This window comes from Ictidomys tridecemlineatus, chromosome 14 (genome assembly GCF_052094955.1).
Source record: "Ictidomys tridecemlineatus isolate mIctTri1 chromosome 14, mIctTri1.hap1, whole genome shotgun sequence".
Classification (NCBI taxonomy): domain Eukaryota; kingdom Metazoa; phylum Chordata; class Mammalia; order Rodentia; family Sciuridae; genus Ictidomys; species Ictidomys tridecemlineatus.
Window position 1 is genome coordinate 5,172,741 of NC_135490.1, and position 15,716 is coordinate 5,188,456.

At 48.4% G+C, this 15,716-nt stretch overlaps 1 protein-coding gene across 1 annotated transcript; it reads right to left on the minus strand.

Annotated features, from left to right (window-relative positions):
* Positions 1 to 1,957: 1,957 nt before the first annotated feature.
* LOC101972464 (beta-defensin 33) lies at positions 1,958 to 8,192 on the minus strand. Its single transcript, XM_040292068.2, has 3 exons — positions 7,804 to 8,192; positions 3,786 to 3,914; positions 1,958 to 2,168 (listed from the first exon to the last, which is right to left on the minus strand). Exons 2-3 carry the CDS (start codon positions 3,841 to 3,843, stop codon positions 2,041 to 2,043), a joined length of 186 nt encoding a protein of 61 aa, XP_040148002.1. The 5' UTR covers positions 3,844 to 3,914; positions 7,804 to 8,192; the 3' UTR covers positions 1,958 to 2,040.
* Between the last annotated feature and the right edge of the window lie 7,524 nt (positions 8,193 to 15,716).

Below are 15,716 nucleotides of genomic sequence, written 5' to 3' on the forward strand. Positions count from 1 at the left end.
CAGTTGGAAGTGAAGGAACAGACTAGATTCCAGAACCAAAAGCCAGCCAGTGTAGTTCAGTTTTCTGCAAAACAGGAGCCAGCTGAAAGCATCTGCAAACCTTACCAGGTTAAAAGGGGAATGATGCCTCACGACAGACATCTCAGTTGTCAGAGAGCTAGGAGAGCTTTAAGTCTGTGATCATTCAACAAGGTGACCTCCAAATATTTAAGAAAATAAATGTGGCTATAGAAAAGGTGTCACAAATTCACCATCACAGGGAGGATTTTATACACCTTTACTAATAATATAAATGTTACATACTCATGCATTTTAGTATCATATATTATACTAAAACCTGTTTGATCCTTCTGACATTTGATCAATTTCAATAATAAAAACTAGGCTTCTTAATTTTCCAGTTATGTAAGTAATGCATAATTACTCTTTATAAACATTCAAATCTAAAAACTGTACAGAATGAAAAGTCATAGTCCTTTTCATGTCCCACTGAGCATATAACATCTTTTTTCTTCAAATGCTCAGTCATGAAACCTTACCTGATTTATTATCAAACAGCCCACTGCCCTTGTCCCCAGTGACAGCCAGGTCACCTTTCCCCAGTCAGATGCCAACATTCGCATGGGTCTGAGGGTGATGTTCCTTGTCTCAAGGATTTTTTTCTATTCCTGATCAACATTCCATACTTTGAGCCTGAATATCTAAATTATAATGACAGATAGTGAAAGACACTATTGTTTCTCTTTATAAAAACATTCTTGTTTATTTTGGCACATTTCCCCGGTGTACTGTGAATTTTATAATCAGCCAATGAACATCATAGAATTTCTCATTGCAATCTTAAATGTCAGAGTCATCACTGGTGTGAGGAACGTGTTCCTTGGCCAGCTTGCCGCTCTTCCACATTGTGCAAGAGGTTTCACTGGATCCCACGACAGCCCATGGCCACAAAGAGAGACCAGCGAAGGATCTGGCAGGGGTGAGGGGCCCCGGGCCAGGAGCCCAGTTCCCGATGGTAGTTTTGATTTCATCACTAATAGCTTTTCACTTAACATGGACCTAATATCTCTGCACTCATCTTCCTCCTAATTCCTCAGGGATGATATCATACTTAAGCTAAGGGAAGTTTGCTTCTGGATGAAGGAAGGCCACAATAAATCACTCCAATATTTTTCTCCTGATAGGTCCTACTTCATTACCAAGTGAAATCAGCCATTACCAGGGGAGAAGAGGGAAGACAAAAATCTGTTCAGGAACAAAGATGTTATATGCTCAGTGGGACGTGAAAAAGACTATGACTTCTCCATCCACACCCTGCCTACCTACAGTTACCACCCAGTTAACCCTTATCAGTGGATTAATCCACTCACCAGGCCACAACGCTCATGCCCCAATCGCCTCACCCCTGAAGTCTGCTGCATTGTCTCACATGTGAGACTCTGAGGGACCCCCTCGTCCCCAAACCACAGCCAAAGGCAGCCTGGATCCTCTGGCCAAGGTGGCGTTTCTCCTCTGAAAAACTACCCTTTCCCTGTGCTGCACTCTCTGCAAAGTTCAAACCTTCTCTGGGCTGAAAAGGGTTTCTTGTGTTCTAAGAAGTCGATTCTGAAGGAATCTCACAATTGGAAAGTTGTTTTCTGAGAGGAAAATAATCAGGTGTCTCCAAGTGCTGGTCCTCCGTCAGTCCACAGACGGGTTCCGGTGGCCTCTGAGCCCTGGTCCTGTGGGTGGTGTCTACGTGCCACTGCTCCACCTAACTCACAGTAACGCCCTTACCCAACATCCACAGATGTGTAGGCACATCAGAGTTTACAAGTATCTCGGGGGGACACTCAGTTGTGTGGTTATAGGCAGAGTAACTGACACTTAGAAAAGGAAAATGCCCCCATCAATCATTTCCCTAGTGGTGGGACAAAACCTAGGACCTGAATTCTCCCCTCTCCAGTTCAACAGCCAGCAGGATGTGTGGTGTCTTTATTGAGCAGAAACCAGAGAGGGTGCGTGGGCAGCAGCACGAGGGGCCCCCGAAGGGCGCTGCCGCTACAGCCTGCAGCAGTGCTTGTTTCGGCTTCTGCATTCCGCAGCCAGGATGGTGCAGCCGTGGGTTTTCTGGTGTTTGCAGGCACCGCCCAGCTTTTCACATTCAAGATCTTTTTTCTTTTCATATGCTGCAAAGGAAAGAGGGATGAAGAAATGAAGTGAAATCTTGTGCAGCCAAAGAGACTACCACTCGTCCTGCTTGGCAGGGGTGGGCAGACTGCTCCCACGGCCCAAGTGAACGCTGGCGGGTTTGGGTACAACCCGGGAGCTTCAGGTACTTTTCACACTGGTAAATTATCGGAAGCAATTCAGGAGAACAGCATTTGAAAAGTCTGTGCAATTCCAATTTCAGTGTGCTTAAGTAGCGTTTAGTAGGAAGGCAGCCACGCTTGCGTGCTCCCATATTTTTGTGGCTGAGTTCCTGCAAAAGGCAGAGATGTGCTGCTAAGGCAGACACCACATGGCCCTCAGAGCCCGAGGTGTCACAGAGGACGCTTGTGACCTACTGTGGCCTACACAGTCTTTTTCCTTATTGGATCAGAAACTTTGGATTAGAAAAAGCACCTCATGAGACTGCGTTAGGGTTAGGACTGTTTTGCTTCCTCTCTCTGCAAGCTCCTTAGGGCGCCCTGGCCCTCCTCGCAGGCAAAGCCTGACCCAGGTGCAGCTCATGAGACGCCATAAGCCCTGAGCGCAGGAGAGCGCTGAGGAGCACACCGGACCCTGCCTGCCGTGGTCTCTGCAGCGAGTGTTTTCTCAGGGATCGTGAGGCTCTAAGTGCCTGGCACAGGATGAGCACCAGACTCCTAGTGCTCTTGTGAGTTGTCTGGGAAGAAAATTCTGTGAGATCAAGAAGGTTGAATGAACAGTGTGGACAGCAGCGAGAGCAGAGAACTCAAATAATACCTGAAGTTGAGAGCTGGAGGTGACAGGTGGCCCCACACACTCGTGTGTTTGGATATATAGGTATACACGCATATCTGTCTATATCCACATGCATAGATAGCTACCTATATATGCCTATGTCTGTCTGTCTATCCTTCCACCCATCATCATTAGGCTGTTCACCAAACAGGTCCAACCATCATCTTGACACACAGTAGGACTGACGTCTAATCTTTGTTGAGCTGGGAACAGCCATAGGTCTTACTTCACGATTTTGAGCAGAAGTGATCAGTCCTTCAGGGCTGGAGCCCTCAGATGCCAACGGGGACTCCTCTGAGCGCCTCCCTTTGCCGTGACCAGCTGCGTTCATGGTGGCAGCTGCACCCCCAGCCAGGTCTGATCTGCTACAGTGAACAGAGTGCCCTGTGGCCTGGATGGAGTCACAGCACGAGCAAAAATTCAGCCTCTGCGCTTGTGAGATGCCAATATTTGGACGTGGTTCCCATGATGGTACCACCTCCCTGAGTCAACACCCAGAGGGTCACAGGCAAAATGGGGAGGCCCCAGTCAGATTTGAGGTTCAGATTAGAGGTGAGAGTCTTTCAGAATAAGGATGTCCCAAGTATTGCACGGGTCATGTTCACACTCGAATCTGTTTTCTGGGACTGTTGGGTATAATACAAGCATTGTCCTTGGAACCAAACCAACTCATGCTGAAGTCTGAGTGTCTCTAATGCCATCTCTGTGGCATTGAACCAGTTAGTTGTTCCCAAGGCCTCACTGGCTTGTGAGTCCATTAGTCTTACTGCGGCCTCCATGGCACCCGCCACGTCACCTTGCCGGGTGGATCGCTGGCTTACCTGAGGCCCCATGGAAGAGACAGACCAGAAGGAGGAGGAGGAGAGCCAGCAGCCTCATGGTTGTGGGAAGGCCTGCCTGCAGGGTCTGTGGGTGGCTCTGTCTTCAGTGCTCATCAACGACAGGAGGATCTGGAAGAGTGAGGAGTTGACTTGAGAGGGAAGCTCACATTCCTAGTGGAGATACTCAATTTAGGGTCTGGTGTAACTTGTGAATGCTTCTTCTGTGGGATTAAGATTACTGAGCTCCACACACAAAAATGACTGTTAACTCTTTTTTTAATATTTATTTTTTAGGTGTAGATGGACACAACACAATGCCTTTATGTTTTTATGTGTGCTGAGGTTCGAACCCGGGCCCCGCCCGTGCTAGAGGAGTGCTCTACCGCTGAGCCACAATCGCAGCCCTAAGGTAACATTTGCTAATGGCTTTTCATTCCAGATTATGACTCTTGTTTGTTTGTTGCTTTTTTACAAGAAATCATCACCAAGCCATGGTTTGGGGGGTCACTCCTTGACTCATGCCCTGCTGCCTGACCCTGCACCTCTGCACTCCTCAGCTTTCCCTGTAGGAAAACAAGCCGACGAACCAACAAGACCTCATAAACCTTTCAGAAGCAGGTAAAAGAAGGTATTGTTTTGAAAGTGGAAATTACCTTCTGTTTCATCCTTACTCGCTATGGATAATTTGTTTGCTACTGAATTACATGAGCGACCCCCCTGCTAGGCGAGAGTGTACCATGGCCAGCTCTCTCAGAGACCACAGTGGTGACACATCAGGAGCCAGAGGGTTTCTCACTTCAGCCTTACATCAAGGTGGTCTTGGGATAAAAGGGTTAAGCAGCACAAAGAAACAAAACATCAACACCCCTCTTCATCTCTTTCTCCTCTCCATAAAATATTTGTTCAAAAAAATAAGTGACTTATATGGAGGAATTAATACACGCATGAATGAGTGGATGAATGGATGGATAGATAAGGTGGGTGGATGGACAGAGGAAAGAAAAGGTAAGAAAGGAGGTGCTCTAGTCCCAGTGTTGGATGCTAATGTCCAAGGTGAGGGCGCCAGGAGTGGGGGCCTGTGGAGTTACTGGGTGAGAGTCAGAGCCCGTATGAATGGAACTCTGTGTCCTTGAACGAGGACCAGAGGAGCCCACTTCCCCTCCCACCATCTGAGGACAGCGTGCAAAGGTGCCAGCTGTGAACCCGAGGCTGACTCTCACCAGACACTCACTGCCCACACCTTGATCGTAACTCCTCCACGGCCAGGACTGTGAGAAACGGTTTCTGTTGTTCATAAGTGGCCTGTCTGTGATAGCTTTTGTTTTTTATTATTTTTATTTTTAATAGCGGGTTGAAGGGACTAAGGAAGAAAGGGGAAAAGAAGAAGAAAGGGAGGGAGGGAATGAGGGAGAGAGGGAGGGAACTCAGGGAGCCAGACTTCCCTATTTATCTAACAGTGTCACCCGACATTAATTATCCACACCACTGCTGAGCGTCAAAGGTAGAGTGCGGCTGAGATATGGGCATCAAGGAGACTGGCTGTGGTTTCAGGGGGTGGGTGGAGACAAAGAAATGTGCCCGACAGTGGAAAGAGCTGTGGGGACTGGTGAGCTTGGGTTCAGAGTGTCTGTGCTGCCCTGCCTTAGTTGAGGAGTTTTGTCCAAATAACTTAACCTCCAAGGCCCCTCTTCCTCCTCTGCTCGTTGGCGATGACGACATGCCAACTTCCTACCCACTGGCTCAGGAAAGGCTCTCTGTGGAGTCGGCAGAGGGGGTGCTTCGTCTAAGATCACTGTGGGGAGTTTCAGCCTCAACTGTGAGAGGGGCTTTAGGCCACTTATGGGTCCTTGAAATCACACAGGATGTTGGTTTCCTTCCTCAAGTGCTGAATAGCTCAGAAAAATATGGAAATTTAAAACTAAATGAAGACAAATTATGCCTTTTTAAGCCCATGAAATTAGAGGCTAGTAGTAAAATCTTGATCATTTTGGTATGAGAGAAAGATGGTCTTAGGAAAGAACTAGAATTGTAGACATACATATAATTCCCCATTGAATTTCACTTATTAAATGCTACAATAGCTTAATAGGTTTCCATATTTTATAAAATGATACAGAATATCTTCTAACTATCCCTCCAGTAAGAATTTTTTAAAACCTCTATGCACCAGAACCTTGAAAGTGGGGGCCCAGCTCATGTAATTTCCATCTTGGATGCACACTTTCTTTAAGCAAGTCAAGGCAGGTCAGACATGCAGTGCTGAGGATTTGAACCTTGTCATCCATTCCCAAAACCGATGCTTACTTTACAATTTTTCTTGCCAAATAAAAGAATATTTGCTGAATGAAAGAACTTAACTGTGAGAAGATATAGTGTGTGTGTGTGTGTGTGTGTGTGCGTGCGCGCGTGCACAGGAGCTCTCACGTTTAAAAATTAGTGTGAGACTTAGAGGATGAGTGAGGTGTCATGAATTAAGGGTTGTTTCAGTTACCCGTTCCTACCAAAGCATGTGCTAGGGTAAGTGGTAGTGAACTGAGTGGGTAAGCACTGGTGCTCCCTAAGCAGGGTCACCAAATACCTTATCATCTCAAGAGGAATATGTTCCAGAGGGCAAGGGTTAATTATTGGTAGTTACTGTGGGAGGAGACATAACCTGGGACATATTGCTGTCATGTCCCTAAGAGAAGCTCTCCATTAGCGATCCCCTGTTTCTGACTTCCATGCTGTCAATTAGCCAGGGCCTTGGAGTCAATCACCCTCTGTCCAACTGCCCTTCACCACCCTGGAAATGACCATCAACACAGTGATGACCATGGGGTCTTCCAGGACACAGTCATAGTTGGTGGCATGCTACCTTGTCTTTCCAATTCATTCTTTCTCAATCCAAAGACGGTGAGAAAATATGATTAGAAAAGTGAGCAATCTGGGATACGTAGCTTCACAGTCAGGTCAGAAACATGTCCATCCCGGTACAGACGGTATTGCTACCCATAACTGTTAATCTCAGAGGAGGATCTAGGAGGGTTTTCCTGTTTCCTCTCCTTAGGTGTAAAAATAGATCTGTCCTCTCTTAGAAAACCCTCATCTCACCTGGTGATGTCAGATCATTTTTAGAACAAGGCTGCGGCTTCTTGAATGTTTTGGGCCAGGCATCACCTACTGAGCTCTGAGGGGCTGAGGGATGTGCCAGCTGCTCACTGTCACAATCTCTCTGAGCACACCTGCCTGCTGACCTGGGTCCTCCCCAGCCTGCAATCCCTCTGACCTTGGCTGACCCATGCTTCCTTCACCCTTTTCCTTAGACCAGCTCCCTGGCAGTCTCGGTATTGAACTGAGTGTGTTTCTGGCATTTCCTGTTGGTGCAGAGCAAGTTAGGGATAAAATGTCTACATGTCTGGAATTCGGTCGGCATCTGGATCTCTCCCTGAGTAGCAACCTATTTCAGTTCAGTGATCTTGACCTAAAAGAGGAGAAGAGCTTGCAGTAAACTGCTTAAGAAGGCACACTTGGCTCCACACAGAAGCTGTGAGGAACCTCAGCCGTGGCACTTTCATAACGATGGTGATGATGCCTCTGTCCGTGTAGGCTGCTATAACAAAACACCTTCCACTGGGAAATACGTAACAGAAATCTGTCACACACAGTTCTGGGAAGTCCCAGATCCAGGCACCAGCAGATTCCAGTCTGGTGACAGCCTGTTCTCATGGATGGTGGTGTCTGGCTGTGTCCTCCTGAGGTAGAAGGACAGGGAACCCTTTTTAGGGGAGCCAGCTCTGCTCATGAGGGCTGCCTGCCTTGTCTGCTCCTCTCCCCCAGCCCTGGAAATCACATTCTGCCGTAGGAATTTCAGGGAGTCACAAACATTGAGACAAAGCAGATGAGATAATTATGGTGATAATCGTCACAGTACACGCTGAGAGCTTTGGTCCACATTCCCAACTCCTCTGCTGGTACGGAAAGCAATCCCCTGGGCTGCCTCCCATCCCTTCTGTGGCACGAGATCTCTCTTGGAGCTTACCTTGCTGTTGGTTCCTCCACCCTCGGCAGGCTGTGTGTGTGTGGGGCCCGTCATTTGGGGCAGGGGAGCCTGCAAGTGCTCATTATTACATAATCAGGGGTCAGGCCAACAATGGGCAGAGGGAGGGATGAGCAGGATGCATTGTGACCTTTCCACAGAAGTCAGGCCCGAGTGCCTGAGGGACATCCAGGGGAAGGAGGCCAGGAGGGAGCGGAGGCTGTGGGTTTCCCTGAAAAGCTGAGCAAAGAGCAGCAGCAATGGCTGAAGGTGAAGCACTGTGGATGGGGTTTCAGTTTTGGTAGACCCAGGAGAGGGGCATGAGAGCAGAGCAGGGAGAGAAGGCGCCGTGGAGCCCATCGGTGCGTGAGTGACGGGGAGAAGACGCTCCAGCGCCCAGTGGGAAGCATGGCCTTGCTCCCAGCACAGGAGTGACTCATCAGCTCCATGATTCACATAGGAAAGCAACTCCCTGTGTCCCTGAAACCAGAGCCCGCTCCCTCTGCCCACGCAGGAGTCAAAAGACAGGGAATGCCGTCACCGTAAAACACTAGCCGATTCCACAGGTCAAGTTTACAAGCTCGGGACAAAAACGGAAATTCTAATCATAAAGATGATAAAAGTTTAATAAAAAGTAAACCCAAATTATATCTAAAATCGGATGCAGTTTAAAAGACAATAAAATAAACTCAAAGGGAAGAATGAAGGAGGCACGTTGGAGACGAGATTAAGATAAAATAAACAACAAGGAGATGAGAAGCTACAAGCATAAAAGGAAAAGTGAATTATTAACAAGAATTCAGAACAGGAGGAAAATGAAATGCTGAAACTCTAGGAATGAGAATAGGGCTGTGAGCCCCAGGAGAGCGGGAGCCCTGAGGAAGAGGGGACAGCAAAGGCCTAGCGGGAGGCAGCCCACGTGTGAGCAGCCCACCCTACTGACACAAGAGCCGCCGCCCAGGGTGCCTACTCCTCCGCTGCTCTCTGGGGTCCTGGAGGCCTGGGAAAGCTGGCCAGCCTGTGACCTGGCCTCCCTGCCCCTCCCCAGACACTATGCCGGGTAAGGAGAAAGAGGCGGTGACAGTGTCGGCTGGCATTTTCTAAAGAGCACGAGGGCGTCAGAGGGGCACGATCTTCACAATAGAAGGAAGGCTGGAGACAGGGCTGCCACCAGCCCCCTGACACAGGACTGCTGTGGAAGAAGGGCCCCACAGGCAAGGGCAGTGCTTGATGGGAACCTGTGCCAAGGCTGACTGTTGTCCTTCTTCACCGCCTCGTCCCTTGTCCCCTGCTCCATCGTATCCCCCCGTCCCTCCCACCAATCTCTCCCCTTTCGACCCTGCGTGACTCGTGGGGCAGGAGGTCAAGCCTCAAGGTTTTAAGCTGGTTTTGATTTTAGGGTCTTGGGACTGAGCAGGCTGCGGCTCTCTCCCGTCCTGCCTTCTGTTAAACTCTAGGCTTACCTCCCTCCCGTCTTCTCCGTCCTTCCTTTCTTCTTCTCCTTTCCTCTTTCTCATTTTTATTCTATGAATATTACCGGATGGCTTCTGTGTGCCAGCCCGGGTACCTGGCGTTGAGGAGCTCTGAGTGGCGGTAAAGAGATGGCCGATGGCAGTCCCAACATCAAGCAAGTGTTCCCATGAAGAAATGCCTAAGAAAAGCTGAGGAAAGGGCTCTGAAGGCTGGACGCTGTCCTTTGAGACCACGTTCAGCCCAGGACCGGAGCAGCTTCCCAAGAGAAGGAAGGTGAGGTGAGGGTCACAGACGTAAATGGGAAGGAGACTGGAAGGGCTTCCACAGAAGGAGCAGGGGGGCCACGCGAGGGGGAGGTAGGTTGCAGAAGGGGGTGAGAGGAGGGGCTGTCTCTGCCATGTTACCTGTTAGTTTAATTTCTGAGCGATGGGAAACCACTAAGGGCCTTAGGAAGATTTCTAATTTGAAAATACGGTCTTTGAAATATGATCACAGCTAGTAGATGTTAGTCTACTTCCAATGTATTGGGAGATGACTTTTGGGACAAGAGTCTTCCAGGGACCTGGGAAGTCACAGAGCACAGCTGGCCCTGCACCTGAAGATAGGCCTCTGCAGAATGAACCTCAGGGTTCAAAGTAGAAGCAGGAGACTTTCACGTGACATTGAGCCCAGGACTCCTGAGGGGGAGGAGCTGGCAGACGCACCACGGGCATCTGTGTGAATATACACGAAGATGTGCATGATTGTCAACAAATCACCAGCTTTCAGTTATTTTGTCTTTGCTCATTACACACATCTAAGGTTTAGATCTTTGGTACCGTATCTTATTTTCATTGCACATAATTTTTAAGTAGTGAAATGAGACTTGGTTTAAGAAATAAAGATTGTATTTTATTTTTATTTATATTTCTTGGTACTTGGGATTGAACCCAGAGCTGTTTTACCATTAAACTACATCTAAAGTGATTTTTATTTATTTTGAAGTTCTCACGAAGTTGCTGAGGGTCTCCCTAATTTTCCCAGGCTGGCCTCAATCCTGCAATCCCCCTGCCTCAGCCTCCTAAATTGCTGGGATTACAAGCACATGCCACTGTGCCTAGCTCGCAAGAAATACTTTAACAAAAGCAATAACAAAAAGCCATAAAGAAACACTGAAGGGATTTGACATCAAAAATCAAAAACATTTATTTTAGGATGTTCTCTGGGGAGAGTAGAGGAAGACTTATGGATTATTATGTAAATGTAAACATTTAAGATAACAGTGCAGTTTTGTCTTGTTTGTTGTTTACGAGCTGAGGATTGAATTCAGGGCCTTGGTTTGGCTAGGAAAGCTCTCCACCACAGCCACACCCGGCCCAGTGCTGGCTTGGCTTCAAATGGGCACTAAATTCCCATTTTTTCTTAGCTTCTGTAACTCTACCTCATAAGACCGGAGGGACCAGCAGGGTCCCAGAGGACATTCTGCCATGAAGAAGATGTTCAGTATCTGTGAGGTTCAATATGGCAGCCAACATGTGGCTGTTGGGCACTTTGAATATGACTGAGGAACTGAATTTTAATCTTCCTTTATTTTTCATTAATTAAAATTTCAGTAATGCCCGTGTCCAGTGTCCACTGGAACCATGCAGGCATAGGCACAAGAGCAGCATACAATCTCCAGAGTGCACCTCTCTGGGTCAAGGCTCCTCTCTTGCTTTCTTGCTACCTCTTGGAGAACCTGGCACACAAGACATGCAGTGTTCGTGTAAAGTTGATAGAAACAGTTTCCTGTTTGCTATTGTTGCCCTTTTGAATTCTTTGCCCCCATGATCTGTGAATTGTCTCCTCTGCTTGGCAAAGGAAAACTGGTAGAGCGCTAGAGCTGGAAGATACAGCAGAGACTTTCTAGTCCAGGAGGACCAAGGGCTTGATTCTTGGGCCACCATGACTGAATCTTTCAGGGGTGCTGTGTTGAGAGTGATTCTGAAGCTGCAAGCAAGGGTGTGGCAGACAGTGAAAGGTGGTCAGAGTGGATGCATCACGGGTTAGGGTTAGGGTTAGGGTGGGTGGCAGGGGCTGTGGAGAAGGGCCCGGTTGTTTCTGTTGTCACATGACAAAATAGACCACCCCACACCTAACTCTTTTAAAACATAGTTACTTTATGATGATCTGTTGTGGCCCTGGGGATAAGTTGGGCTCGTTAGTTGTGTGGGTAGAAGAGACACTCATGCGTCACCAGGTGGCAGCTGGGGCTGAGATCTGCAGACTCGCATCCAGGGAAGCCTGTGTTGAGGGGATTCCAACAGCGGCTCCTGGGCACTTTCCTGGTTCTCCACCTGGTCTTTCCAGGAGGCCTCTTACATACGGTGACATCAGGGTAAGCCGGGCTTCTGTGGTGTGTAAGGGCCCCCAGGGCCTGTGTCCTGGTGGGCAGAGAGCCACGTGGCAGCTTTCCCATCCTCGTGATATCACAGGTCCTTCAGTGACACCTGACACACTCAGCTGAGGCAGACACAAAGGCCTCCCCGTCCTGGGGAGAAGGACAGGCTTCCGGATGAGCGCCTGAGAGGACCTGGGTCAAGGCTCCAGGAACAGATCAAACCCAGACTGACCCCCTGACCATTCCAGACCAGCTCTACCTCGAGGAGTCTGCAGCTGGCTTACCACAGCCAGATGCCAGGACCATTCATAAAGGAGCCCCACTTGGCCGTGGGACCAGCCAGACACTCTCCCCACCAGCCCTTCGCAGGCTGCAGACCCCGGCCTCAGACAGGAAGCAGAGAGCTGCTTTTTATTTCTCTTTCCTCTCTCTCTCATGACAGTCCACAGATGCAAAACAGGTACATGTCGAAGTGGCCCTTTCTCGCCAATCCTAATGAGGATTTCCCTACTTAGGCCAATTCTGTACGAGGTAGCTTAGCAGACACAATAAAATGAAGAATTGGCTACAGCCTTTAAAATAAATCAACATGGGTTTTCTTTTGTCTTACTCATAAAAACACTATGATGTATTTAGTTTTACCCATTTACTAGATGAGAAAACAGAGTTTAGAAGATTAAAATAACTCATTTATTTTGACTCCTTTTCTGCACAAAGTAAGTTGTCATAATAATAATAGTATTGAAACCTTAAGAGCTGAAATTCATGGGTCATTTACTCTGTACTTTCTGCTTTCTTCCAAATATCATTTAACTATGTTTCTATAAATAGTGTGAACCCAGCTCAGAGGCCTCTTAGGGTTGTTCTTTCTTTTTGCCTCTGACTCATACAGCTATGCTCCTGTCCCTGATGAATTCAGGTAGGCAACTCTCTAATATTTTGGGGGAGTCCCACTACATGCTAAAACTCACCTGATCCTGCCTTTGAGCTCACTAAAGAACGCGTCCCCTGAGCCCTCTAGCCATCCTACCCCCTCTCCTGAGCTGTTTCTTCCTCCTGCTTCTGGTGTCTGGTGTGGCTCCACAATAACAGAGCATTGGAACAGAGCTTTGGGAAGTGGTGTATGGGGTTGGGTGTCAGTCTCTGCACGGAAGAAAGAAAAGAAATTGCCAAGGACACGGGAGTTCTTCCTTAGAGGATCATGCCGTTCTCTGTCACTTCCTCACCTGGACCCTACCCTAGACAGTGTCTCTCCTTCAGCATTCCCTGTAGGGGATCAGAAACTGCCATCCCCCCAATATGCCATTTTTGTATAAGGATTGTTTTTAACTGAAGAAAAATGAAAGAGAAATAGCAAAGGTCAAGAAAAGCGCTCCACCCCATTTGCCTAAAGGTGGACTTGGACTCCTGACTCTCAGGCCACAGAGAGCATCAGCATAGCATCCCTGAGGGAAGCAGCACCGATCCTCATGCCTCTGCCCACCGCTTGCTGCCCCTAAAAGTCCACACACCTTTCCCTTCCGGTGGTCTCTCTCCTGAGTGTCCTTCTCTGGGAGGCCGGGAGGGTCCCAGGATCCAGCCCCAGGTTCCAGTCCCTCCTCCTTCTGTCTGTCTTGGGTGGGTGAGTGCCAGACGAAAGTCATCTCTTCACTCTTGTTGTCTTTTGTCAATTTAATTTCTGACACCCCAACCCAGAACCCAGGAGGTGGAGGAAAGATATTTTCCTCCCTGTCACCCCTCCTGGGACCATCTTGTGGCCTCTGTAAGAGCCTCATAGGAAACAACTAGAGTTTTACTTTTAAAAATGTAGATTTAGCTCTTATTTTCATTTCCCTCCATATTATATATGACCCCAAGGGCCTTATATTTCAAAAACAAATGGCTACTGTGTTTGCTTAAACGAAAGATTCATCTTCCCCTTAAATGGAAGTTCGACATCTGCCTATGCCCCAGGAATCACGGAGCTGTTAAATTCACCTATTCCCCAGGAATCACGGAAGGGTCATGGAGCCATTCTGTCACACTGGAGGATGAATTTGATATTCTAATCCTAATGTAATTTCACTGAATGAGTAAGGGCCCTCCCATGTAGGCTCTGTGATGATAAAAAGTAACTCCCTTTCTTTCTATCCTGTTTCCCCTCTGCTGCACCAGGAATCTGTTAGAACAAGGATTGGATTACATAGTCTGCCTAGAAGAGGTGTTCCCAATCTGTCAGAATGGACTCCTGATTGAGAAGTTCTGGAGAATTCAAAAGATCATATGTGAACCAGACTGAATGCAATAGTTTATAGTGTGTATATTGTGTAAAGAGCTATGTTAAAAATCTGCAGCCAAATGCTTAAAATTGCAGAGAAGTGGATTTAATAACTGCTGAACTCTGGAGAGAGGTCCTGTTGACCCCTGTTGCAGTCTCCCAGAGTCCCATGCTGTCATCTTCACTGAATTGTGTTTCATGAAGATATCATCTCTTTCCAATGTGTTTGATTTAAACCACAAATCTATTCAGAAAAACCTAAGCAGTTCAACATTCAGTATCATGTAATGGGATGGGGATGGGGTCCTGGCCTTCAAGGACCGTGCAGCTGAATATAAGATTTAAAGGGAGCCCCAGTGTGCAATGAGGGCTGAGGAAGGGGCATCTGTCTTGAGGACCAGAACCATGTGCCACTCAGAGGAAGGGAGATGTCATGTGTGTGGTGGGATGGGAATGCCTCCATCAAGGGAGTGGGATGTGAGCTGGGTCTTGATCCACGCTCATTGGAATAAGAGGCATGGTGCCTGTAGCCGGGGCAGCAAAAGGAAGTAACGCACAGGTGATAGGAAGAAGGAGGGCACATGGGAAGACTGGGGTCCAGCTTGCTGAGACATCTATAGAGGCTAATAGATCACAAACCCACATAAATGTCGTGTGCTGTGGAGGCTCCAAAGGCCAATGCAAAGGGTACTAATTTGTAGGTAGCTGCAAAATTGCTAAGGATCTCTGGCTGCCCTGCAAGGAACATCACACAATGACCAGTCAGTATCTCTGATTTTGAATGAAATGATTTAATTGAGCTGACATTTTAGAAATAAACCTGAAAGAAACTGTTCTCCCTCCATCCTGACCTCAGCAGTGGCCCCGTTATCCCTGTTCCCATCTTCTCCTGCAACACTTCCGTGTGAGCAGGGTACACCTGCCAATCTCTTCCCAGGTGACAGGGCGTCTCTGTATACAAAAGCCTCTGTTTTTGTGGCACCAGCTGGGGGAATGATGGTGGTGTGTCAGTATCTGGCAAGAGATATGGGAAGAGATCTGAGAGCCACCAGAGCCACCGTGGGAAGACTCAGACCTGAATAAGCAGGGCTCCTGGTGAACCCTTTGGAGAGTGCTTATCCTCCAAGGATGGGCCACCTGCTCACAGTGATCTCGCAGGGAATTGTGATTCCTTGTCTGACTTTGTGACACAGGGACTGGGGCTGCTGTGCCTCTGACAAGGCTTGTTCCTGCAGAAAAGGACTGCTTGGGCCTCAGGTGGGCTCAGGGAGAGGGTGCCCAGGGTGCCCAGCGTGCCCGTCAGTCCCCACCTGGAGAAAACGGGCTGGAGGTTGCAGGAAGGCAGTGGCTGCAACCAGGTCAGCGTGTCCCGACTCAAGGAAAGGTCTGTGTTCATCCCTTGCCCCCAAGTCACCTGGGAAATGGAGGAGTGGAGCCTACAGGGTGGGAAGTGCGGGTGCAGCAGGAAGGGAGCAGGTGTTTTGTGCCCAGTGCGTCACCCCCGTCTCCTGGGGGCTGCAGGTGGGCACAATACAGCGATCGAGATTTCACAACCTTCCTTATTTCTGCTCTTTTTTCTGTCTTCTCTTCTTTCTCCCCTCACTCTTTCCTTCATATCTTCCTTAATCTCTGTTTCCCTGTCCTCCCACCCACTCTCCATTACTGTAAATGCGGAGACAGGATAGAGGAAGCCATGGCAACCCTCTGAGGCTCAAGGGGTGTAATGGAGAAGAGCTCAGCAGGGTGGCTTCAGGACGGAGGCGCCACGCGGGGGCGCTGGGAGGGCTAGGCAGCGATGGGCTACGAGAGGCAGGATGAGGTGCCCTG

Excerpts from the sequence above, each read along its gene's own strand:
- LOC101972464 (XM_040292068.2), bottom strand. The coding sequence starts at position 3,843 with ATGAGGCTGCTGGCTCTCCTCCTCCTCCTTCTGGTCTGTCTCTTCCAT. Across the intron at positions 2,169-3,785 it reads TCTCTTCCATGGGGCCTCAG|CATATGAAAAGAAAAAAGAT; the intron begins GTAAGCCAGCGA and ends TTTCCTTTGCAG.